General features: G+C 39.2%; 1 protein-coding gene across 2 annotated transcripts in view; it reads left to right on the plus strand.

Moving 5' to 3' along the window:
• Positions 1–26,225, plus strand: part of Diaph3 (diaphanous related formin 3) — a 495,795-nt gene that overhangs the window by 146,601 nt on the left and 322,969 nt on the right. For both annotated transcript variants that reach the window (XM_052190840.1, XM_052190842.1), the window contains 5 exons: positions 8,597–8,671; positions 8,753–8,822; positions 12,876–13,012; positions 15,567–15,672; positions 25,871–25,981. In XM_052190840.1, the coding sequence (XP_052046800.1) occupies positions 8,597–8,671; positions 8,753–8,822; positions 12,876–13,012; positions 15,567–15,672; positions 25,871–25,981 (499 nt within the window). The remainder of the gene's footprint in view (positions 1–8,596; positions 8,672–8,752; positions 8,823–12,875; positions 13,013–15,566; positions 15,673–25,870; positions 25,982–26,225) is intronic.

A 26,225-nucleotide genomic window follows, 5' to 3' on the forward strand; every position in this document is an offset into this window, starting at 1 on the left:
GCATAAGTGAGTACAAGTGTTTTCTTAAGCTGCCCACATTTCTGGCGTTGTCCACAGCTCTAGGAAAATACTACACTCATTAACTTTTTCCCGATTGGTAGTAAATAAAGTCCTGCTGACGCGGGGCTGGAGAGGTGGCTCAGTGGGTAACAGCACTGGCTGCTCTCCCAGAGGTCCTGCATCTGATTTTGAGCGCTCACATACTGGCTGTCAACCATTTGAAATTCCAGTTACAGGGGATTTGGTGTCCTCTTTATGCTCCATGGGCTCCAGGCATACATAATACGCACTGACATGCATGTAGGCAAGATAATCCATCCATATAAAATAGTATTACAAAATAAAAAATTCAGGAAACACCTCACACGTTAACGTATTTAATGATGACAGCTAAATCTTTCCCCTGGAAGACTGAGCATCCAAGGGGCCTACTTGCATTTCTTACCACTGCACTCGCTGGAGGTTGTATCCAGGGCACAGAGGCAAGAGCAGCAAGGGAAACGCATGCTGATTGCAAATCGAAAAGATGAGTCTCTGTTTGCTGAAGGCAAGATTGTTAAAAAGAGAATTTCAAAATTAGCAAGTATTCTTAGACTTTTTCAGTAAGTTTGGCAGGGATGAAGGATCCAAGGGACACATATAAAAATCAAGTTTATTTTTATGTGTTAGCTGTTAACTTGGGAAAAATAAAAGATCATTTATAGTTTCTTAAACATTGTAATTCTAATGAATAACATTTAGTTGTTTATACTGAAAGCTATGAAACAGTGAATAAATTCAAGAGACCCCACACTTATGGTGGATTGATTCCTTTTCATGTTTTAAATGTTTCTCTTTGATCTTCTAATTCTACTGAATCGTACTTTCTAAGTGTCATATGATTAGGCTAGCATCTCTTTATTTAAAAATTATCTGGTTATGTATTCCCCTTAATCCCTTTGCCTGCATGTTATGGGATATTCCTACTTTCCGTTGTTAGGACACAGGTATTTTTAGGTAGACAGGGAGGATGAAGGTACTGCCGGTCAGAAAACCAGTCTTCCTCCTCCTCCATCTCTTGAAAGAGACCCTTTAGATGGCAGGTTTTAGGAAGAGAAGGAGAGCAGGCAAGATGATTGACCACACTTATATGCTAGCTAGACCCTTTGGCCCAAATGCTCCTCAGTCAGTAATGTCCGTGGAGTTTTAGAACCTGCTTTAGTCATGGGGGAAAACACCTAAACAGCAGAAACAACAACCCCCCCACCAAAGAAAAAAAAAACCCACTGTTCCTTTTAGGCTAGTCAGATGCTATTTGCAGTCCTGGGACCCATTTCCTGGTACTAAATGCCTACTCCATCCCACCCCCACTCTTCTCTCTGAGACCTTGGCAAAGCTTTCCTCTCTGTAGATGAACCTGAAACTGCGGCAGACTCCATTGGGCTGTACCGTGCCAAATGCTTCTGACTGAGGGTGCCTGGACCCAGCCTCTGTCTGAAACATGCTCTATCCTCTGAGGCCCTAAAACATAACACTCTGCCTAATTGTTTGGTGGCTTGTTATCCATGGTGTATATATTTGCCCAGTCAAGTGCTCAGTGCCCATCTGTGTCACTTCTGATAGAGCTCTCTGTGGTACTCACTACTGGGACCCCTATTACAGATAATGCCTCTGTGTATTTTTGTCTGTGTTAAAACCTCCTGTTCTGTGACTTAACCTTCAACACACAGGTCAGACATCAGTTACCATGAAGTTTTTCCATTACTACCTTATGGAAATATTTGTTTCAGTCACTAATCTGTGATGCCTTCAATGGCAAAGAACATATTTTATTCATTTTTGTATTTCTCATACTTAATGCAGAATTATGCTTATAGTGAGCCCCTAAAAAACGCTGCTGCCTTTGGTAATGAACACTTGAAGCTCAATATTAAGGAAACATCACCCTTGGAGTGACAGTCAGGCAAGTCCTAAACTGTGAATTAGGACAGTGGTTCCAGATCCATCATTCTTGGTTTGGTGTGGATACTTACTCGATCTGAAAGCTGAATTGATGTTGGGAGCATGGAGGCTGGGCCCTGCTCGGCACTGCTGCAAAAACACTATCTCCTTGTGCTGCCTTCTCCATATGGGAAGGAAAGGTACAGGTCTGGGCCCCAGCAAGAGGAGGCTGCATCACCATCATACATGACCTTAGCTTCTTACTACACAACCCTTCTGTTACAGAAAACTATCAGCTGTGGTTTTGTTTCATTTTATAGGTTCCTTTTAAATTTTATTTTTCAACTTTTACTTTTTGTTTTTCAACTTTTACTTTTTGTTTTTCAACTTTTATTTTTTGTTTTTCTTAATTAAAAAAAAAAAAAGGTATGTACCTGTGGGTGCAGATGTCCAGGGAGGCTAGATACCTTTATTCCCTTATAACTGGAGTTGAAGACAGTTGTGAGCAGCCTGCTGTGGCTTCTGGGACCTGAAGTTGAGTATTCTAAATGAACAGCAAGCAAAGCACCTTCATTTCACTCCCAACCATTCATTGTATTTTTAGTTTATAGCCGAGATGGGCCAAAATGTGAAATGGTTCCTAGCTTTAAAAAGTTTGCATTGGACATTATCTTTATGGTCTGGTAGTACTAGTAGAGTTCTGTTAAAGTATTCAGAATACATTTTTCTTTCCTAAGGACACACATAAGGAAGAGAGGCAGCAGTGACCTTAAGCAAAACATGCTGGTGCTGGGAGGATATTTGTGAATTTCTGTGTGACCAGTCTGAAATTTGTCTGTTGTCCTCACTTTTCATTGAGTTTATTGAGGTGACCAAGAATATTTGCTTTCTTTCTTACTTTTATTTTTTTATAGTCCAGGTGTTGCCCCCATCCTGATACTCCCTCCCATAGTTCCTCATCGACCCCCCCTCCAAGAGGATGCACCCCCCACCCCCACCCCCACCCCCATCCCCATCAGGCCTCCTCACTACCTTGGCTTCAAGTCTCTTGAGGGCTAGGCGTGTCTTCTCCCACTGAGACCAGAGCATGCAGTCCCCTGCTGTGTATGTGTTGGGGGCCTCGGACCAGCTCGTGCATGCTGCCTGGGTGGTGGCTCTTGGCTCAGCAGTTAACACTGACTGATCTTCCAGGCCCTGAGTTCAGTTCTCAGCAAACGCAGGTTGGCTCACGACCATCTCTAATGGCATCCAGTGCCGCCTTCTGGTGTGTTTGAAGAAACCATTTCATTTGCTTTTGATTTCATCCCGTGTCCCTGGAAGCAATAACTGATTTTGCAACCTGAAGTGCTTTTGTATATTTAAAGGTGGCTTGGACTATAATTCTAGAGAACTAGCATGCCATTTCCTCTCCTTCTTTCTCTATGCTAAGGTTCACTACCCCTTCTTTTCTTCCACGCTGAGGCCTCTACTTGCAACTTTTCCATGGTTATTGCTTAGCTTTCCTTAAGGGCTTGAGAATTTGAATATCTTCTGTTATAGAATTTTAAGAGGCAGGCTAGATTAGTGTCTACCACATGCATCATTTTCTACTTTAAAACATTTTTCTCACACTACAGATGTCATAATGATCTCTGTAATTTCCATTCATGAACAAGCAAGGTTTCTATGTGGTTCATCCATCCTCAGTGGCAGTATATTTAGTCTGATGGTACTTTACTGCCCAGCTAGAGCAAGGCCTACTCCTTGTGTTTCCTGAAGATTGATCACTTATAGATCAGTTGGTAATGTTTTTTCAGTTACTTTTTTCCTGAATGATGAGAAACTCTCTGTTTTTGTAGAAATCTGTTAATTTCAAGCCCCTGTTAAGACTACACAACTGTGGCACTCTCAGTCCCACATTTTAATCTCCCAGTACACAAGCTGTGGTTATTTGTGCCCCTAAATAATGACTGATGGAACTAGTTAGAATTCGGGTATAATGTGGTCCTGAGCATGCTAAGCAAAACTACCCATTAGAACAAACATTATTAGTGTTACAAAGGAAACGCTTTTTATGAAATAAGAGTCTCACTGCATAACCTGGCTGGCCTGGAAATTGTCATGTAGGCCTGTGTCTCCCTTTCCCCTACTGGGATTGAAATAAAGGGCTATCATAGGAAGTTTCATATAGAAAAACAAAAAACCCAGGTGTGGCCTCAGTTAGAGAAAATGCACCCAACCCTTGAGAGACTTGGGGCCTCAAGGAGTGGGGAGACTTGGTGTGGCGTCAGGGCGTCAGGGTGTTGAGGACATTCTATTGGAGACAGGGATTGGGAGTGAGATCGGAAGGGATGGATGAGGAAATGTCAACAGAACAGGAGGGGGATAATGTCTGGACTGTAAAAAAAGATTAAAGGTAATAAAAACAAAATAAAACCAAAAAGGTACACAACTCACTCTCTCTCTCTCTCTCTCTCTCTCTCTCTCTCTCTCACACACACACACACACACACACACACACACACACACACACACACACCCCCACACCCATAAACTTTATATAGGATTTAAGCAGGACAAAAATAAGTGAGTATATACCATGCATATCCTCTTGGGCTGGGTTACCTCACTCAGGATCATATTTTCTAGTTGAGAGAAATAGCTTGAACTCATTGGTACAGAAGAGAATGTCCTGAGTAGAACACCAATGGCTCAGGCTCTAAGATCAACAATTGACAAATGGGACCTCATGAAACTGAAAAGCTTTTGTGAGGTAAAGGACCCTGTCAATAGGACAAAAATGGAAACTTCCAGATTGGAGAAAGATCTTCACCGACCCTACATTTGACAGAGGGCTAATATCCAAAATTTAGAAAGAACTCAAGAAGTTAGATACCAACAAACCAAGTAACACAATTAAAAATGGCATACAGAGCTAAACAGAATTCATAGCAGAGGAATCTGGAATGTCTAAGAAACACTTAAATGTTCAAAGTTCTTTTGCATCAGTGAAATGCAAATCAAAACAACTCTAAGATTCCATCTATACCAGTCAGAATGGTTAAGATCAAAAACTTAAGTGATTGCACATGCTGGTGAGGGTGTGGAGCAAGAACACTCCTCCATTGCTGGTGGAAGTGCAAACTTGTACAACCTCTCTGGAAATCAATTTGGTGTTTTCTCAGAAAACTGTGACTAGTACTATCTCAACGTTTTCCTTTTTTAGAAGTAAGACTAACACGTTATTGCATTCCAACTTACTCTGTTAACTGACTGTGGGCTCACCTTGATCTTGTTGTTGCTGAGAAATTCCCATAATGGAAAGATTCTATGGTTGTGATTTGAGATTCGCTTATTCTCCTGGTACCTTAATAAGTTTTGTTTCATCGACATTTAATTTATATGTAGTATGGATGAATGCTTGAGAAATTTAATGACTGTGTAGTCTAGAGAGGCTCTATCTAGGATATTTAGAAATAGTTGATTTAAGAACTGTGGGTCCTGTTTTTCTACTTATAATTGTTTAGTTTGGATTAATAAACTTCACATAACACATAGTTATGTTATGTTATTAATTACTCAGAACAGAGAACTTTCTGCTTTGCAAGAGTTTGTCTGCTTCCTCAGTTTTATTCTGCATCACATTAGCATATTAAGTGCAACCAACTTTTTTTGGTTACATTTGCATATTTTTAAGTTACTCTATATTTTGATAAAGGTAATTTTGTGAATCATAACTTTATTCACCAGTGATTGTATAACAGTATGGATAATTTCAAATCATTCATATTAGTTTTCGATTCTGTAGCTGTCTTCAAACACAACAGAAGGTAGCATTGGATCCCATTACAGATGGTTGTGAGCCAACATATTGTTGCTAGAAATTGAACTTAGGATCTCTGGAAGAGCAGTCCGTGCTCTTAACAGCTGAGCCATCTCTCCAGAACTGCGGATATGCTTTTGAATATGTAGATAGTTGAAAACTCACTTTCAATAAAATATTGAAAGCCCCTTGGGAAGTACTAACACAAGAGGTCACGATGAGCAGGGTGACTGCGCATCTCAATACCAGTCAAGGAAGGCTCACAAGTTATTCTTTACGTGTTTGATTTCAAGCTTCTGCACTGCATGTGAAATAAGAGTAAATACAGTATAAGATGTCAACATGGGAACCAGCTAAGCGGATGCTGTAGGTTATTTTCATGAAACATGAAAGCCAGATTTGAAATGCCCATGGGTAATCTGTCTGTAGCTGATAGTGCAACGTGTACTCTTCCCTTTTGAAGTGGCATCTTTGTTTGAAAGCACGAAGTGGCGTCTAGTTAGCTGCTTTCTTCATCTCAGCCATAATAATGGTTTTCAGTCTTTGATGCGGAGTGTCTTTCCTGTTCATGGCATTGGTGTATTAGGTATTTCATGGCTTTCACTGGGCAGAGAAGACCTGAGGTCAATAGTTTGACTCGAGATGGCCTCTGTAAATGCAAAGTGCATTTACTTTGTGCAGTTTAGAAATATATTTGACTTTTTGTGATGCCAGAAATTGTCAAAGATCATAAGTGGTGATTCTGTGTCCACAAAGTGTAAAATGTAGAAGATGAGTTTAAAGATTTACATAGTTTAAGTTGTAAAAAGAATATAGGAAAATTATATACATGTAATGGGGTGTGTTGTATAGTGTTTTAATACCTATCTGCAGTGTGATATTTAGGTTAACATCTGTCCTCTTAAATATTTATCATTTTTCTGGGTAACTATATTTAAAACTCTTTCTTCTGACTTTAGAGATGCACAAAGCTGTTAGCCCCACACTCCCCTTTGACTCACCAGAAGCTCTGGTCTTCTCTGTCAATACCTATTCAGCATGCCTGAATACCCATCCATGCCTCCCCCTACTGTACTCCTGTAACAACTGCTAGTGTCTCATGTTGAGTGTAATCAGCCTTTCTAGAATCTACTCACAAGGGAGAGGCCACAGTGCTTACTGTTCGGTGCCTGGCCCATGTCACTTACTATAAGGATTTTCAGATCTACCTATGTGGTTCCAAATATCAAGATTTCATTGTTTTAATGCCCAATTAATGTCCTATGTATTTCCTTTGGATATAATTCTTCTTCTTTTATTAAATTATTTTATTTATTTTACATTACAGCCAATACCCCACCTGCCTGTCCCCCTCCTACAGTTCCTCATCCTCCCCCTTGTTTCTCTGAAGGTTCTTCTCCCTAGTTCCCTCAACCCCCAGGCTTCCCTGGGTCCTGAAGTTCTCCAGGCTTAGGCACTTCTTCTCCCACTGAGGCCAGACCAGGCAGTTTACTGTTACATATGTGCTGGATGCCTCCGACTAGCCCGTGTATGCTGCTGCCTGGTTGTGGCTCAGTCCCTGGGAGCTCCAGGGGTCTGGGTTAGTGGAGACTGCTGTCTTCTTCTTATGGCGTAGCCCTCTTCTTCAGCTTCTTCAGTACTTCTAATAGAGCAATTAGTTCTTCATAATTAAATAGTTGTATTAGTTTGGGTTCTCTAGAATCACAGAACGTATGGATAGTCTTTATATAGTTAGGGAATTTGTTGATGACTTACAGTCTTTAGTCCAACTCCCCAACAATGGTCAACAGCAGCTTGGATCAAAGTCCAAGGATCTAAGCAGACAAGGAAGAGTGAGTAAATCTTCCTTCTTCCAATGTCCTTATATATCTCCAGCAGAGGGTGTAGCCCAGATTAAAGGCTGTCTGTCTCCAACAGAGGGTGTGGCCCATATTACAGGCATGTGGGTCTCCAGCAGAGGGTGTGGCCCAGATTAAAGGTATGTGCCTTCATCCCATTAATCCCAGATGATCTTGAACTCTGGTGATCTCCTTGTCTTAATCTTCTGAAATTCATAGCCACTATGATTCAAGATCTCCATGCCAAGATCCAGGTCAGAAACTTATATCTCTGAGCCTCCAGATTAGGATCATAGGTGAGCCTTCCAATTCTAGACTGTAGTTCATTCCAGATATAGGCAAGTTGACAACCAGGAATAGCCACTACAATAGTGAATTTAATTCTCCCTGTTTCCTGCAATGACTGTACTAATTTATATTCCTACCAGCTATGTGTAAGGCTTCCTTTATCCCCAGTCCTTGACAGCTGGCCGATTCTCTTGTCTTTTTGTTAAACAGTTGCTCTTACTTTACGGACTGGCACTGTAGCTTACTGTGGCTCTGCCTTGGTCTTTTCCCTGCTGTGAGCCATGCTGAGCATGTTCCTCTTACCTGCCGGAGAGTTCTTGGTTTCTTTTTAAGAAGCATCATATAGGTTGTTTTCCTACTGCTTAATCAGGTTATTGTTGTTTTTGCAGATGAGTTTCAGGAATTCTTTCTATATTGTGAGTATGTTTGATAGTTTCCCTAGGTTTTTTGTACAAATGTTTGTGTTTTCATGGAAGACTCATATTTACCAACATACTGAACATGCAGCATGGCAATACCCAGGTCTCAGCAGCCAGAGTGAACTGTGTTAGCTCCCTGTTGTCTACACTTGTCCCCCTTAACTCCTACAGCCAGGGTTTAGGAAGCATCTACAGGTTTGTATGTAGTGCTATGTGTATGTTGTAGTCATGATCATGACTGAAGTTTTAAAAATATTTATAGGGATACGGCATTTCTTACTTTTGCTAAGTTCTAACTTAAAGTGAACAACTCACCTTTGTCTTTTCAGTTGGGTGCAAAGCTTTGGACACGAGGGACTTGGATTATTGCTGGACATTTTGGAAAAACTAATTAATGGGCAAATGTGAGTATTGCTGATATTTTTTAGTTAAGCTCTCTTAGTATGTCCAAGCATAATCCAGTATTATATTTTATCTTAATGCAGCCAAGAAAAAGTTGTGAAGAAGACTCAGCACAAAGTCATCCAGTGTCTGAGAGCCCTGATGAACACACAGGTAAGCGGAGGACGCTGCTGCTTGCTCCCCACAGAGCCTCATGGGAACTGGAGCGCCACCATCGAGGGCTCCGTTTGCAGATCATGGGGTGATACTGGGTTTCCTTCCAGTTTCATGGAGCAGCAGCTCGTAGGAGAGAGGCTTGGCAGTGAACAGGCTCGCTCCTGAAGCATAAACCCTTGGCTGGAGATGAACTTTCCTTCTCTCCAGTTGTCTCCACTTTGACTCTTCTGCTGCTTCTCTCCCTCGTTTGATTTTCGAACCTCGGCAGGATCAAAGTCTTAGTATAGTGTACAGTTAACTAACTATAATCTGTCATATGCTACCAGAGATTCAAGTTTTGAAGAATCATATTTCTTACCTTACGAATATAAAATTAATATATACAAGCCCGAGAAGATTCTAGAAATGCAATTGTGATACATTTATTATTGAGGCAGCATAACATGGCACCTCTGTAGCACATGTGTAGTAACGTTCAATGAAATAGAATACTTCAGACCTTCACTGCCTAGCACACCCCATTTTGCTGATTGCTGATATTAGCATCATTTACCTCCATTTCTTTAGCTCTGAGTGTGATCTCCTCCACCTCACAATGAGTGAAATAATGATGGGTATGTCACTTATTGTTATGTATGGGAAAGGTTACCTATGGGTGTTGTAATGTGTGAAGTGTATTATATAGAAAATGGTACATTTTTCTAATGTGGAAAATTTTGCCCTTTTCTTTAAAAATAAACATTTACAGGGTTAAATAAATAAATGTTAAGTCATTAATATTTAGTTTTATTATAGAAAATATTTACACTTTTAAGTTTTTTTTTTTAAATGTGAAAGCATTCTGGTATGTTTTCTATTTTAAGTTTTTAAAGCACCTGTTTATGTTGTGTTCATGTGTGTCTGTCCATGTCATGTTTACGACAGTGCAAATGTGGACATTAGGAGACAGCTCATGGAGACTGGTTCTCTTCTTTTACCACTTGGGTTCTGGGGACCAAACCCAGGTCCTTAGTCGTGGCACAAGTGTCTTTATGCGCTGAGTCATCTTTCCTTCCTGCCACTTTGGTACCTTCCAAAGAGTCCGCCTGATGAGTAGACCCACAACTCTAATTGTTTTTGGAGAGTTAATCTTTGTTTTATGAAGTAGGCTATTTGTATGGTTTTCTTGAAGTGTAAGACAACTAAACCTTAGAGTGCGGATTTGAAAATTCTTCCCAGCCTGCATGGCTGCTTTTAAAGCATGGAAGTTGCAGGGGAATTTTGCTGGCGACATGAAGCTCATAGGAGAGGAAATAGGTGCCTCATTCAAACCAAAAGCCCGTATGTCACTAAAATTGAGAGGGCTAAAGTTTAGTACGTAACAAAATAACATCCCTACTTGGTTTTTGTCAGAATTTGAGGGTAACATATCTATACTTTTATGCAATCTGTTATAGTAGATTTTATTTCTTGTAGTTTGTTAATGTAGAGCCATAAAAATGGCTGCATTTGAATTTGATAGTGTCACTTAGGCTAACAAGGGCACAAAATTCAGTTGCTGATAATTAATTGGATTACTGCTTTAATGTCTGCATTCTCATTTGAAGTCTGGTTGGTCAGATTATTAGCCTGAGGCTGCGGTTAGCTCTCCTACACTTCTCTGAATCAACCATACAGGTGTACACTTTGCCAATCATCACTGTGAAGTCCTTGCTGGGAATACAGTCTTTAAGTTATTTGGTATCAACATGTACAACTGTGATAACCTATGGAAATGAATTTCTTTTATCACATTAAGTGTGGCTAAAATATTTTTTTGTGTATCTTTTAAAATGCTGAAGCAATAAAGATGCCTTCCTTTTCTCCCGGAGGTTGGGGTTTGAGTTGTGTGCCCATTTGCAAGGGACACTTGCACTCAGTCTCCCCATCACTCACATTCTCTCTGCTGTGGGGTTTCACTCACCACTGACCGTTGTTTATCTCCATAGTCATGCAGGATTGATGGTGGGTGTCCTTTCAGGGGTGAGAGTATTTTTGTTCCTTAAACTCATCTTGAGCATCTGGAATTCTGTTAGGTAACAATAGGACTCCTGTGGAATACAAATAGAACCCAGCCTTGGTCCTGGGTATAGAACAGGCCAGTTATATTATTCTAAGTGGGTCCTTGGCATTCAGGAAAGATACATTTTTTAGACCTTCATAAATTGATGATAGAGCATACTCACTTGTAAAATCCTTCATTAAAGCACTTTGATGTTAGCCTTGGTAAGTGAACTATTTCTCACAATCAGTTTCTTTTCTCTAAGACTTTGCATACATAATTTTATTGAAGTATATAGCAGTCCCCTTTTTAGTTACAGAAAAGGGCTAATATGGCCTCATTCCATTTATGTATATTTTTATTGTTCAGTTTTTTTTTTCCTTGAGAAAATTAGAGAGCATACCTGTGTTGTCACAGGGTGGTAATCAAAGCACACAATTGGATTGTGCTCATAGTCCAGCTTTCTTCCACAGTAGTTCACAGCAGAAGGTTGAATGGAAAAGGAAGAAAGTCTGCCTAGGCACGTCACAGATTGTCTTGAGTCTGGGTAAGCCACCTTGTTCTGAATCTGGAAGGCAGGCACTGGAGACAAGCTTTACCCAGCCCACAGGTTTGTCAGACAAAGCCCGCCTTTAGTACTTGGTAACCTTTGACTTTCTGGGTCAGGTCCATGGTGCTTTATAGACTACTGACAAATTTCTGTAATACTACCAAGGCAGGAGGCCTTTAGCTGTATGCCAGCTTTTAAAGTCTTAGCTTCTTTATGAAACAGTTCAGAACATTATAAAAGCAAGCCTTTCCTGACCGGTTTGCGGTAAGCTTTCTCCCTTTGCCCCACTGCCATTTCTGTGGGTTGGCTCCTGTGCTTGCACTTCCTCTGTCACCTGTCTACAGCTTTGTGTTTTCCAGCAAGTGTGGTGGGTCAGCACAGTGTCGACTTGTTTGTTTTCTCGCTTTACATAAATGCTTATATAAGATAATAAAGTTATTAATGTGATTTTATGAAAAAGAATTTTGGTTATAGCTTGTTAGAGTTTTACCTTTTATACTTATTTTATTGCCAATTTTCAACTGTAATTGATACCTGTAATTGCTATAATTAATCCCAATTACATATAATTGGGATTAAGTCTCCTGTGTTCATATATATAGTGACTTGATCCACAGTATCATACTACATAGAAGGATCCTTTGAATTACAGAAGTATTATTTGGTGTCTTCTGTTGTATGCATTTTTATACTGATGCAGATTTTTGTTATCCCAAAACATACATACATCCTTAAAATAATGTGCCTTTAACCTAACTACTTATGTTCTAATTGGATGCCATATTATGGCAATAGTAAATACAACTTTATCCTCCCATAAATCATTATGTATGTATTCATTTACAATAGTAATGACTTCCTGATATACAGAGTTCTGCTATGGCAGTTTCTACCCATTTCCTTTCCAAATTGTCCTTTAACTTTGTGTATTTATCAACCATGTTCCCACCTAGACCCTTACTGTCTTGTGATAGTCACTGGGTTTTTGAACACTTGAAATGTATGTAGTCTGAGTTCAGATGTGGTATAATTATAAAATACAGCTGGATTTTAATCTTCCAGAAAATATAGCATTCTACATTTTTTATATGCTAGAACAATAAATCTTTAATATACTGGGTTAACTGTATCTGAAATTGCTTAATTTATTTCGGGAAAATGACACATAGTTAGTTATTCATGCATTCGTCAACCTTACCTTCCTCTTGGCCACTGCTGATCTGCGTGTGTGTTGCCCCTTTACCAACTTTCTCGGAGCAGAGGTCCTCCTCTGTGCAGTGGGTATTTGATATTCTCCATAGGTCCTTTGCATCTGGCAGGTTCTCATAGCTCTTACCATACAGTGAATACGTGGGACACTTTTATGGCGTTATAAGATCTTCATACTTTGTCTTTTTTGGATGTAAATGTAGTTTTAAAAATATATGCACTTTTCTTTTGAAATCCCTCCTAAGACTGAACTTGGTTTTGAATGTTCCAGTATGGCTTAGAAAGAATTATGAGTGACGAGAGGAGTCTTTCCTTGCTGGCCAAGGCCATGGATCCCCAGCAGCCCAGCATGATGGCAGATGTGGTGAAGCTCCTTTCGGCAGTGTGCATTGTCGGGGAGGAAAGCATGTAAGTTCCCACCGCCCTCTGCGCCTGCTCACTCACGTTCACAGTTAAATCCTGACCTGCTCTCTGGGAGTTTGTTCAGTTTCTCATTTGTATAACTGTATTATTTGTCCAATCATTTTCTAAGCAAATTGTTGGGGACTAAAAATTTTTATGAACAACAGATTTTCACATCATATTTTAAACTGCTTTAAGCTCAACCCTTAATAAAAATTCTAAGGGGATGGCGAAAATATAACAGTGGGTTCTTTTATTATCTATTTCTTTTTTATGTGCAATTAATTGAGGTAGTGAGTCATACTTACCTTTTATAAAAACAAGTACATTAGTTTTTGAAAATGTGTATGTAAGAAATGTGATAAGTTGAATATGTAATATACTAAAAACTCACTAGGTACTTGGTTATATTTATTATGGTTGCAACTTATCAACTACTCAACATATATCCTAATGATAAGATATACAACCCTCTCCTTAAGCACGATTAAGGATTCTAAGTAAGCCTTTAAACTGTTTTTTTTTTTTTTAAGTGAAAAAACAGGACAACTGAAGAACAAAGACAGTGCTTCCAGTTATCAGAGAATGGAAAATAAAGTCCTGGCTTTATTATTTTGAAAGGCCTAGGCTAGAGCTGCTTTCAATAAGCCATTTAACGAGATGGTAAAATCCAGAGTCAGGAGAGCTCATGAAGGTGTAGACTGGCCACAGCGTCCAGTGATGGATCCCATGTGTGTCTTTAGGTGACTGATGTTAGATACATCTGTGGGTCAGAGCTGCTGGAGTGGGCTTCCTGGGAGATGAGTCTGACAGTAGGAGCTGTGCGTCTCTCAGGATACCAGCCACAGGGCTCCTGATCACAGTTACCATGTGTGTAACTGTGTACTTGAGTACTCTGGTGGATCTTCTAAGTTCCTGTGAGAGTCGTCAGCCTTGGGGAATTCCTGTCAGATCAGTCGCTACCGACTGCCTCAGTGTGACTGGAGTTGGCCTGTCAGATTCCACACTGAAGCCTGGCTCAGTGTGCACGTGTACCTATAGCGGTCATTTAGCTAAGTGGACTGTGGTCCCAGGCGTGGGGAACACCAAGTGTCCAATTTCATTCTTTCCCAATCTAGAAGATGGTTTAGATTCTGGTCTCCAAAGCTAAGAGTTGGCACGTGTGTTGTGTAGTCCGGTGCGCTGCCTCCTGTCTTCCCTTTTGGTCCCTCTAGTTCCTCCTTCCTCTTCTCTCCTCCTCACTCTTTCCCTTGTCTGTGTTTGTTCCTTTTCCTCTTAGACTTATCTCCTTCTCTTAAACACATTTCCTTTGTCCTCTCTTCTTCTCTTTCCCTACTTTCTTTTTTCATTTTCTTCTCTCTTTGTCTTCTTCCCCCTCCCCCTTCTTCTCCTCATCATATTTTGTTCAACTCCTATCTGCAGTGCTGGGAACGTGATTCAGGGCTTCAGACGCACTAAGCAAGCACAGTACCACTGAACTCTAGTCTCAGCCCTTTTGTATTATTTTTATTGTTCTTGAATTGAAGTGAATGTGATAGTGATTAACAACATTTAGGGCTGCACATTTTCATCCATAGAAGACAAATTTGTGTTTTTTAAAAGGGAAAATGTTTTTACAAGTATTGCAGTTTACATTTAATGATTTATTGTATTTTTCTACTATCTGCTTTTAACTGTCACAGTTTTATTATTCCGGGGATATTACATATTGGTTGAGAACCTTTTAGAGATTGCTTCATAGGCTGCCAGAGTTTATGCATCACCACTTTGGAGAAGCAGATGTTACCCTGTGTGTGAACAAGTTGCTCAATCCTTTTCTGTCTTGATTTCTTATTTATAGTGAATACTAACATAACCACTTCATACAATTTCATGCATTAAATTCCAGGATATGTTCATTCTCGAAAACGATATGTTTCAAAAACTGTAGAAGGAGCTTTTAAATGCTTTTGACATGAGAGAATGACATATGTGGAAGGAGGATAAACTTTTATGAGTTAATATTACATGACTCCAACATGCATGGAAACATCATATTTTGCAGTTTTTTTTAAATCAATAAAGCAATAAAATAAAAATCTAGTATGAGTTTATATTGGTAACAATTGTTCAAATAGTCCTTGCTATTTGGTGAGTTCAAGCATTTATAAATGCTTGACGGACACCTTTACAAGGTATTACCAGGAAAAAAAAAAATCAAAATAGGTCCTTAGAGTATTGCTTTATTCAACTTAATGCCTCAAGTTGAAACCATTGGGGGAAGGGAGCTAATGTGTAAGTCCGAGACTGTGAATGTAGGGAAGAGCTGCGAACCTGAGGGAGGGAGAAGTGGGGCCAGGGAAGTGCCTGCCGGGAGGGTGGATGTGACTGGAAAGGGTGCAGGGCATCCGCACCCACTGATGGTGCAGTTGGTAAGTACGCATGTACAGTGACCACATGAACTCATTAAGCTTCTTCCAAATGCCACTGTTACCTGGGCACCTTGACTTAATTAACAGGATAAACTGCTGTTATTATTTGATCATTGCAATTTAACTAATAGACTCTAAATTTCTGATAGCCTTGAAGAAGTGTTAGAAGCCTTGACTTCAGCTGGAGAAGAAAGGAAAATTGACAGATTTTTTTCCATTGTGGAAGGCCTCCGGCATAATTCAGTGCAACTGCAAGTAGGTTTCCTGTTTTGAAAGTCTAGTTCTGAGTGACATATCATGTGTATTGTTTGCAACTGTCTTGTGATTGAATTTTATGTAAATGTCATGTAACTGCAAATGTCCTTTTGTTTTTTATATATAATGAATGTATAAGATTCAGGTTTGTATTCTCAGAACATTTTACAGATGTATTGGTGAATACCCACGATTCCTTCCTTAGGTTGACTTTCCAACTGTAAACTTAAAGAATTTTCTGCAAACCTTGTCAGAGAGTCCTATGATTGTTTAGTAGGTATTTTTAGCTTAAGGCAGTTTTTTAGTTGTATGAATTATGACTTGTCATTGTAAATTTGATAACTGATATTGGGATTATCTATAAGTACTAGTGAGACTCAAGGTCATTCTTAAAAGTGTTTACGTCTTCACAGTTGTATCAAACACAATAATACTTATTAATTACTGTTAAAAAGGTAGAAATATGTTATTATGGCCAAATTTGTATGGAGCCCTGATAGGCCTTGAACATGGCAATTCTCCTGCCTCTACTTCCTCAGTACTGGCATTGTAGCTGTGCCACCAAGTCCAGCTTTAAACTTAAAAGAAGGCCTACCTATGATTTTCCTTTTCAGAAATTTAAAAGGATCCTTGAGTGATTTAACTAACTGCAGTGTTCAGATACTAGAATGCTGAATGATATGAAGGAAATCTGATTTAAACTATATCAAAGTTTTTATATATGTAAAGTACTGTGGGTGCTTTAAGAGGCATCTATACAGTGTGGCTTGTGTTGATTTGTTTCTAAGTGTGAAAGGAGTAGAAATGCAGAATCTTAAAACTTAATGGTGTCAAGTTAAAATTAAATTTTATACATGATATTTCAATAAAAATAGATGATATTTCAATAAAACTGGATGATATTTAAACAGTGAAATTAATGTGTGTTTTGTGTTATGTCACATTACACACTATGAGTGGCTCCTTTAGGACCCTGTTCCTGGATTCATAACTTTTGCAGGATGAAGGACTGAAGATCAGGAGAAAGGGTTCCTATTGCCTGGGCCCAGCTTCCAGAACATGCTTCTCATCTTGCTGAGGGAGAGAAGTTGGGGCTCACCAGCCTCTTGTACTGACTGCACACCTCACAGCCACGCTTGGGCTGCTTGTTTGATTCCTGACCCCATCCCTGTCCTCCTCTCATCTTTTTGCTTTCTTCTGCCTCTTCTCTTCTACCTCCTGTCCTGCCTTCTCCATTCATGCTCTTACTTTTCCTTCTCATCTCTTGTCCTTGGGATCTGGAAATCACTGCACAAACCCCTCAGATACATGTGTCCGTCTAACATGGCTGGCTTATTGAGTGCACAAGCACATTTGGGGTTGTCAGAGGATGTCTTTAGGTCCTGTCCTTGCTTTCCCCCTTGTCTGAGAGACACTTTCTAGTTGTTCATAGGCTAACTGGCTTTTGAGTTTCTAGGGAGTTGTCTGTCTCTACCTCCCAACTTGATGTATAAACCTTGGGATTACAGATAGATGTGCCACTGTGTACATCTGCATGTTGGGTCTGGAACTCTGAACTCAGATCCTTATGCTTTCTCAGTAAAAGCTTTATCCACTTAGCCATCTCCCTATAGTCCAAATTTTTGCCTCTCCCCTCTCTCCTTCTCCCCATCAGTCCATCTCCCTCCCTTGGTCCCTCCATCTACCTGTCCACCTGTCTGCCCACCCACCTGTCTGTCTTTCTGTCTGTCTGTCTACCTACCAACCATGTAGGCCAGGCTCTGGTGGAGATTCCTATGTAGACTATGCTGGCCTTATACTTGGAGATGCCTCTGGGGTGTTGGGATTAAGGGTGTGCTCCCCCAGGCCTGCCAAAGGGGTTTCCTTCATGATGGAGGCTTCTGGTTATTAAATCAAAGGTTTAAATTACCTAAAACCTGTCAAGCTTTATCATCTTCCAGAAAGCCAATTAACTACCCATATCCTCATATTAAAAAGATAAAGCAGTTTTACTTTTTGGGGGGATATTACTGGGTATGGTCTTTCCAATCAAGCATATTATAGTAATGTAATATAAATATTTAGTAATATAATGTAAAACACTTTGTCTCTGGTGTATTTCTGAATCTTCCATAGATAGGCACATGTTCCAATGATCCAGCTATATTTTCCCATAAAGCTGTAGTTCTAAGTGCCCACTTCATTCTATTAGCGGCATAATTTGCATTTATTAAAATGTACCAGTGTGGGTGATATTAGCAATCACCAAATTAAAAATACAACTTTTTTGTTACTAAATAAAGTACAAACCAATTGTTTGCATCTAAATTGGAGAAAATGGGACTTAATAAAGAATAATGAGGATCTTTTATTGATATGTGTATTTCTGATAATATCTGTCTTAAAGGAAAATTTTAGATTTTTTAAAATTCTGTTAATAAAGATAGTTTCTGATTGTGATTATGATAGAGTGAAGCAGATATCTCCTTTTGATATAGTCTGGAAAGAAACTACAACTGTAAGCCTAGGATGATTCAACGATTATTGTTCCGTCCTTAGTTTCATTTTTAGGAAATAGATTAAAAGTAAAAACTTTAGGCTTGAAATAAATGTAGAATAGTTTCTCTTTTAAAATATATTAGAAAAAGCCATTCAGCTGCAAACAGCCTAATCCATTTTGGACCATTTATGCAGAAAATGATACTTAGTGCTTTATAGGATTTCTAGAATGCAAAGGGAGTTTATGTAAGTAACATACTGCTCAATGTACTACAGAGTAGAAATGCCATGTCCCAGTGGAAAATCCAGTTCTGATGCCGCTCAAATTGGTCTTGGGGCTGCTTGGGCAGGTGAACCTGCTGTCGCTCCCTTGGAAGACCCGAAGTGCCTGTCACAGTGATGTCCATTCCTGTTGGCCACACCCTTCTTTGAGGATGTCTGGGATCAGTGCACACTAAGCAGTCTCTGGTTCATGCCACTGCCTTCTCCTTTTCCTTGTTCTTCTCCTAGTGCGTGGATATTTGTTATCTTCAGCAAATCTGCCCTCAGCTGCGGCATCAGAAGGGTTATCAGAAGGGAAATTTTTTGTTAATCAGCACTCATTGGTTTTTAGGGAAGGATTCAAAGCGTGACTCAACGCTTTTAGTGCATATTCGATTTATTCAGTGGCTCTGTCTTCTAGACTGTGGTGAGAGCTGCAACTCCCCTCCCCACCCCAGGGATGTGCCCCATCCCTTCATTCTGAACCTGTGTCTGGGAATGTTAAGACTATAGACTGTCATAGTCAGTTTGGCAGTTAAATGGATGCCTTTCTCAGACAAAATCTTCCAGTAAAATTTAGAAAGATGCACCCCTTTCTTTCATACATGTAATATGTATATGTATATGCATGTTTGCCTTTGTAGGCAGATGTGTGCTTGGGTCTTTTTTTCCGTGTGTGTGTGTGTGTGTGTGTGTGTGTGTGCGTGTGTGCGTGTGCATACTTGTGGAGGCCTGAACTTTGATAGACTATCTCTCTTAATCTCTCTCTCATAGAGCACCTTGTTTGTAAAAACGTGATTCCTATGAGATTACACCTGAGCTTGTTCAACCATTGTCATTAGGCCACAGCCCAGAGAGGACCGTTTGCTGAGACAACCTGTTTCATCAGATAGCCTGTTTTGCTTGAGTAAACAGTTCCAAGATGAAGAGACCCAGACCCTAACCTAGCCCTCCACAGTTGATTAATTTTACAATTTCTAAGCCTCTATAAAAATTACAAATACTCCTATCCCTTCTCATAGCCCCTCCATGCCTGGCAGAAAGACTATGCTCCTCACCGTCTGAGCTTTAATCAATTGCATCTGTTGAGATTAGACATTGGTTTCTTTCCTGATTCTTGTATCTATATTCTATATCCAATATCTAACATTCTCATCTTTATTTAGCAAGGCAGGGCCTTTCACTGAACATATAGGCTACTCATTCTGGCTATTCTGCTAGCTTGGTTACTCAGGGGTCCTTAGCTCTGCCTTCTCAGAGCTGGGACTGTAAGGTGCTGGATGCTGGGGCTGACCTTTTGTCTTATGGAGGGGACTTTATTCCTTGAATTGTCTTCTCAGCCCACAGAAGATTTCATAGCAGTAGACAAGGTATAAGCTCTATGAGCCCCATTTCCCACCCTGTGAAGCTCTTACTAAGTATAATATATATATAGGGCTATTTGCAGAGATGTTTGAGGAAACAAATCTCATACAGTCTTCACATTAATCCCAGACATAGAGTTGAAGTTGGCCAGAATGCTGTACATCGTTAATGTGATATCACTGGCCACTTCAGCTACAATTATGACAAAGTCATAGCATCTTGATTGTTTGCTGTCTATAGTAAGGATAACTGATTATATGATATACTTAGTGAATAACTTTTCCTCCTAGGAAGCTTCTCAGTACAGCTAAGGTAGCCAGACTTTTCCGAGTACTCCATAAATATTTTAACATCTTTCATGATTACATATAATGTGCCATCAGATTAATTTTTGCTTCCCACTGAATATATTTAGTTATGAAGGCATACCTGGTACTCTTAAAAAGTTACATTCTCCTTAAGACCTCTCCCTTGGGACCTCAAATGAAATGGGCTATATGGAGACACCCCTGTGTAATGGCCTTCCAATACACATTTCTCCTATTTTCTTGGAGCATCTGTGAAGATAGTCCTGTATATCATTTTTGTCTATGTGATTCTCCACCAAAACCCAAGAAAACAAAATTAAACAATACCTGTTTTATAATAAACAACAACATTAAACTATAACCAAATAAAAGCACACAATAAAACCTTTAGAGTCCATTATATGTTGATTACTACTCGTGCACATTGGAACTGTCCTAGCGTAGTTAATATACCCTTTTTCTGTCACTCTATTGGAAAAAACTGATTCTCCTTCTCCCAGAAGATGTAAATGGTTAGTCGTTAACCATTATACTATTTGCTAAGTTTTCATTCATTTTTCAAAAATGAAATATAACAAGATAAAACAAGACCTGTGATATTGAACGTGACCATGAGAAACCAATTGTAGCAACAGAGCCCATGGTAAAGCACAAGAGTTTGAGACACACTCATTCACATGGCTAGGAGTCTGCTAAAATCATTAGAAACTAGGATAGAAACATAATTCGAAGCCATAATGTAAATATAGAGGACCTGCTGCAGACCCTGCACGTGCTGCCTTCCTCTCTGTCACGTCATATGAGCTTTGTTTGTGTTTAGGGCCTTGCTTTCTTGGCGTGCTCTACACTTTCTGGCTCTTACTGTTGTGCCCCTTGTCCTTCATAGTTTCCTGATTGCTGAGGTAAGGGGTTCTGTCTAGGGATGCGTGTCTCATGGTCTCTAGGAAATGTCTGGCTGTGGGTTTCTGTATTTCCTTCTCTTTCCTTCAGGAGGAAGCTTCTCTGAAGTTGGCTGGATAAGGTACTAATCTATGATTATAGATGAGTATCAACAGGAGCCGTTTTATCATTGCATTTTTCTTTTTCTTTTTAGACAAGTATTTGGTTTTACTATAGTTCATTGGGCATTGTAATCTCAGGTTCTTGCTTACTTAAGCAGTGCTTATTGGACTGTTGCTTCTAAAAGCTGTGTGCCACTATTTCACTAGGATATCTTAAAGGCAGAATTTACCATTGTAGATAAAAGGTTTCTAGCTGGGTTGGTGTTTGTTCCTCTTTTGATAACTTGCAAATTGCCTTCCTGTAACAAAGATGCTGATACATAGATGCCGAAGGCTCATAGGCACAGGCTCTGCAGTTGCACGTTTGATGAGTTGTGTAGGTGTGGTTTTCAGCAGTGGGACCTCACTGTCAGTTTATGCAGAAAAAAATTTATCCCAGTGTCTTTGTCCATTTGCCCATCATCAGGCATCTTCCTCTTGACTCATGAATTGGTTTTTCTATTAAGTGGAGTTTGTTCTCACTTAGTACCAGTTCCTATTCTTCCCATATAGTAAACTGTTGCCATAGTGTGGCTTTATCGTTGTAACTTTTTATCTACATTAAAGTATACAACTTCTCCTGTATGATTATGTAGTTCCTGAGACTTTCTCAGGGTTTCTAAGCTTATTTGCCTGGTCAGTGTCTAAGTTGTTCTTGTACTGCTATGAAGAGACACCATGGCCAAAACAACCTTTAGAAGAAAGCATTTACTTGGGGGCTTGCTTCCAGTTTCAGGAGGTTTGTTTATAATCATCAAGGCCAGGGAGTATGGTGGCATGCGCGAGTGGCATTGGAGTAGTAGTAGCCAACATTACCTCCTGATCTGTAGGCAGTAGACAGATAGTAGGGAGACTTTTGAAACCCCACATCTCAGTCTTAGTTAAAACAGCTCCTCCAACAAGGCTATACCTTCTCCATCAAGGCTACACCTCCTAATCCTTCCTAAACAGTTCCATGATCAAGCATTCAAATATAGGAGACTCTTGCAGGCATTCTCCTTCAAATCACCACAGTGTAGATTCTGGACCAGCATCCACAGCTCGCCAGTAAACCTATGGTGAAATTATGGTGTGTTGTGGTACTGTGTGTTTGTGTGGACACTATGCCAGAACTCTGTATCCTAAAGCAACTCTTTGGTCTTTCCCTTGGCTATTGAGTTGTTCCTTTTACACAAATCAATATGATTTGATATAGATTAATATTTACAGATATATTGTGTGACTTAAATTAATTGATATGTAATACAAAGGCATGAAACAATTATTAGAATTGGGAAAAGATTTTATTGATTTAGCACAAACTTTAACTATCAAGTCTTCTTTCTCATTCTGTGACTTTGTGCTATTTAATCTCATACTACTATTTACTACTCTGTGCAGCTTGGACACTGTTTTCTTCTAACTTATTTTCTTTTGCTACTTTTTTTATAGTTTTCATTTTTCTACAACCTTGGTAAATGAGACTGTAGCGTCCCTAAATATAGACAAGTACAGAAAAATTGGCAAAAGTATCCTCTTTCTCCTATATCTTTTCTCCCCTTCCCCCCTCTTTGTTTAGAGTTTTGAAAGTTACATTCTATTGCTTAGAAGGAAAGTGTTTTGTATATCAAGTATGGAAAGGCAAGAGAGTAGAAAAAAATATTTAAACCTTACTTTTTGACAAGAACTGGTCACAGCTGAGTGAATATGTACTGGAAATGTTGACTGTTTTTATGTTTTTTATTTTTTTAAAGAGTGTTTTCTTTTTTTCTTTCTTTTATCTGCTTTTCTGTTATAGTTTCCATCTCCACTTAAAAAATTTTATGTTTTGACAGTTGAGGCATGCTGGTCAGATTTTAGTGTTTAGATATGAAATATAAAAGTTACTACTATGTTTTTCAACCAGCGGGAACTGAGACCCCTGTTGGTGTCTTAATCCAAAACCAGCATTTTAAATTCACATAAACCTTGCCTTAAGGGATGGAGAAAAGACAATTTAGGGAACAGCATGAGGTCAAACATATTGATCAGTAGTCCAGTAGTTGTTGCTAGACTTGGGATAGAATGTAGACACGGAAAAATAACATTATCGACAACAAAGAATACTTCTCCAGAGAGAAATTCTTTTCCTTTTCTCTTCTCTCATTTTTGTCATCATAATTATAACATATTCCCCTGTTCCTTCTAACTCCCTCATACACCAGTCTTTGCTCTCTTTCAAATTCATAACCTCTTTTTACTAATTTTTATTTTACACATAAATGTATATATAATTATATTCCTACATATAATCTGTTCAGTTTATGGTGTTACTTGTATGTACAGGGCTTACACTTTGGCACTGGACAACCTATTAATTGGTGTGTTCTTCCTTTGGGGAAGTTCACCCATTATTCTCCCAGCTTTCTTTCTTGCCTATGGTTCTTTGAACAGGGTTGTGTTCCAGTGAGATTTTTTTACTATGCACTTTGGCATCCCCAGTACTACTGTCCTCGATGGCTCACATTTGGACACTTTTGTTGGTGAGATTTTAGCTTCAGATATTCCTAGGTGATAAAACATCAGAAGAAACTCCGTGAGCCCCTGGCTCTTACAGGTGCTCCATCTTCCCTTCTGCTATATTCCCTGAGCCTTAGGTGTGGGGTGAGTTTTGTGTATATGCATTGGTATTTGCATTGTGTATATGCATTTGTGTATATGCATTGGTATTTGCATTGTGTATATGCATTGGTATTTGTGTTGTATATATGCATTTGTATATATGTATTGGTATTTGCATTGTGTATATGCATTGGTGTTGGCCTCTACAACTTTTTGAGTAGTTGTGATTTATTTTTTTTTCTTTTGGTTATGGTCTCCTTCTGTTGCAAAGAATTTTACCTGATGAACGATGAAGATTACACTTACCTGTAGGTATAAGATTGTTGTTAGGGATTAGTTTCCTTTAGTAAATTAGTGGCTCTCGATTCTTCTCCAATTAGTGCTAACTAGTTAAATAGCTTTTCAGTACTGGAATGATCTCCACCTTGTGGAGTGTGTCTTAATTGCAAGTAGATACTGCTTGTTGTCATCAACATTTGCATGCCACTACTGCAGTTAGGGTTCCAGAGCCAGTTAGGTCATATGTGGATTATAGGGATCATAGCTACCTGGGATTGTTGGCTGCCTTCCTCCTTTGGAAGCTCATATGGTGCCTTGTGCTGCCATGACAGCTAGTCCTCAGGGAGGGGGTGTTCTGGCCAGTTCTGTCTCAGGTGTCTCTGCGAACTTTCTCTGAACTGCATGGTGTCTCTGCCACTTCTAGGGGACAACCAAGGGCAACAGCAGTAGGCTGTATGTTGTAGGAGTTTTTTTTACAGTCCTGGTCAATGCAAACAAGGTCTTCTCATGTCTGCTTGTGTAGTTTTTTTTTTTTTTTTTAGGGAGTCTTTGCCTCTTGGAGCAAGCATTGTCAGCTCAGAAATGAAAAATCATTAAAACTGTGTCAGTATCTTTGCTCTTGGACTTAGTGTAGTAAAGTTTTTTTTTGTTTGTTTTGTTCTCTCCCTTTCACTCTGTCTCTGTCTCTGTCTCTTTGTCTCGGTCTCTGTCTATCTCTGTCTGTCTCTCTCTGATAGAGAGTTGAATAGTTCTTGTTGGATTTGAGGTAGAATTTAAGATAGAGAAGTGTAACACTACCAACAACACCAAAAATATATCGCTTCTCTAAAGAAAACAGGTTTTCTTTTTAAAATTTGGATTTGTGGTGATGGAAAAAGGTGTCTTTCAATCTCGAATAAAAAGTCAAGAATTTAGAAGTCAGAATTCTTCACTCAAAGTGAAAAAATTGATTACTTTACCTCTATAACCTATTATGGGGTGTGATGAACTATATAATTTGCATTGTTCATAAATACAATGTGCATTCAGCTTGAATTTTCAAGGAAGTATAAGAGTGATTGCCTGGCAACCCTTACTGAGGCAATGCCAGTTATTCAATTACTTCTATCTATGTATTTGTATACTTGTGTATCTATGTATCTATGTAATCCATCCGTCCATCCTTCCATCCGTCCATCCTTCCATCCATCTGTCCATCCATCCATCCTTCCATCCTTCCATCCTTCCTTCCATCCATCCATCCATCCATCCATCCATCCATCCATCCATCCATCCATCCTTTGTTAGTTTCTCTGTGTAACAACAGTGGGTGTCCTGCAGTTTCCTTTATAGACCGCTCTAGCCTTGAACTGACAGAGTTCCCCTTGCTTCTGCCTCCAGAGTTCTGGGATTATAGGTGTGTACCACTACCACGTGCCCAGTTTATTTATTTATTTTTTTATCGTAGTCTTATCAGCCATATTTAGGATTCTGTTGAACTTGAGGTTTTTGGGAATCTGGCTTCTTTGGAGGAATAGAAAATTATTGTACTATTCTATTTTTCTGTTTATTCACCTGCTCACAGTTTTTAGTTACCATATTTTCTGTTTGTATAGTATGTGCTTAGAATGGCATTTGGCAAGAATTTCCTCTGTACATGAAGCTTCTGTGAAGAGGAATTTGTTTGTCTGCAAATCAATGAGAGATAATTTAGTTGAAACTATAAATTTTTGTCTTATATGTGCATGCATGTTTATATATATATAATATGTTACTTATTTATCTTACTAGGCTTTCCTGTGTGAGAGAGTGGATCATTGTTGGAATGAAGCTTGATTTCTTTCCCTTTGCTCCTTTTGTTTTCACTGCTCTAAGCCCTCTCCGTGTCTCCTGTGTAATCTGTTGTAGGTAGCTTGTATGCAGCTCATAAATGCCCTTGTTACATCTCCTGATGATTTGGACTTCAGGCTTCACCTCAGAAATGAATTTATGCGTTGTGGATTGAAAGAGATATTGCCAGTAAGTGCCCTGCAGTCTCCTCATTAATATTTAAATTAGAAGTGTACTTGAGTGGGGGAAATTTAGATAAATTACTCTCAAGAATAATTTATCTGCGGGAAAAGATTTGAGTATAAAAATCTAGTTTTGAAATATAGATGATAAGATTTAAGTATTAACACTTTAAGTGTTTGAGTTCTGCAAGTCAGGTCTGAATGATTGGTTTATTGTTTATGTTATTGACTATTTACCCATACTGAAAACA

Source organism: Apodemus sylvaticus, chromosome 8 (genome assembly GCF_947179515.1).
Source record: "Apodemus sylvaticus chromosome 8, mApoSyl1.1, whole genome shotgun sequence".
NCBI classification, from domain to species: domain Eukaryota; kingdom Metazoa; phylum Chordata; class Mammalia; order Rodentia; family Muridae; genus Apodemus; species Apodemus sylvaticus.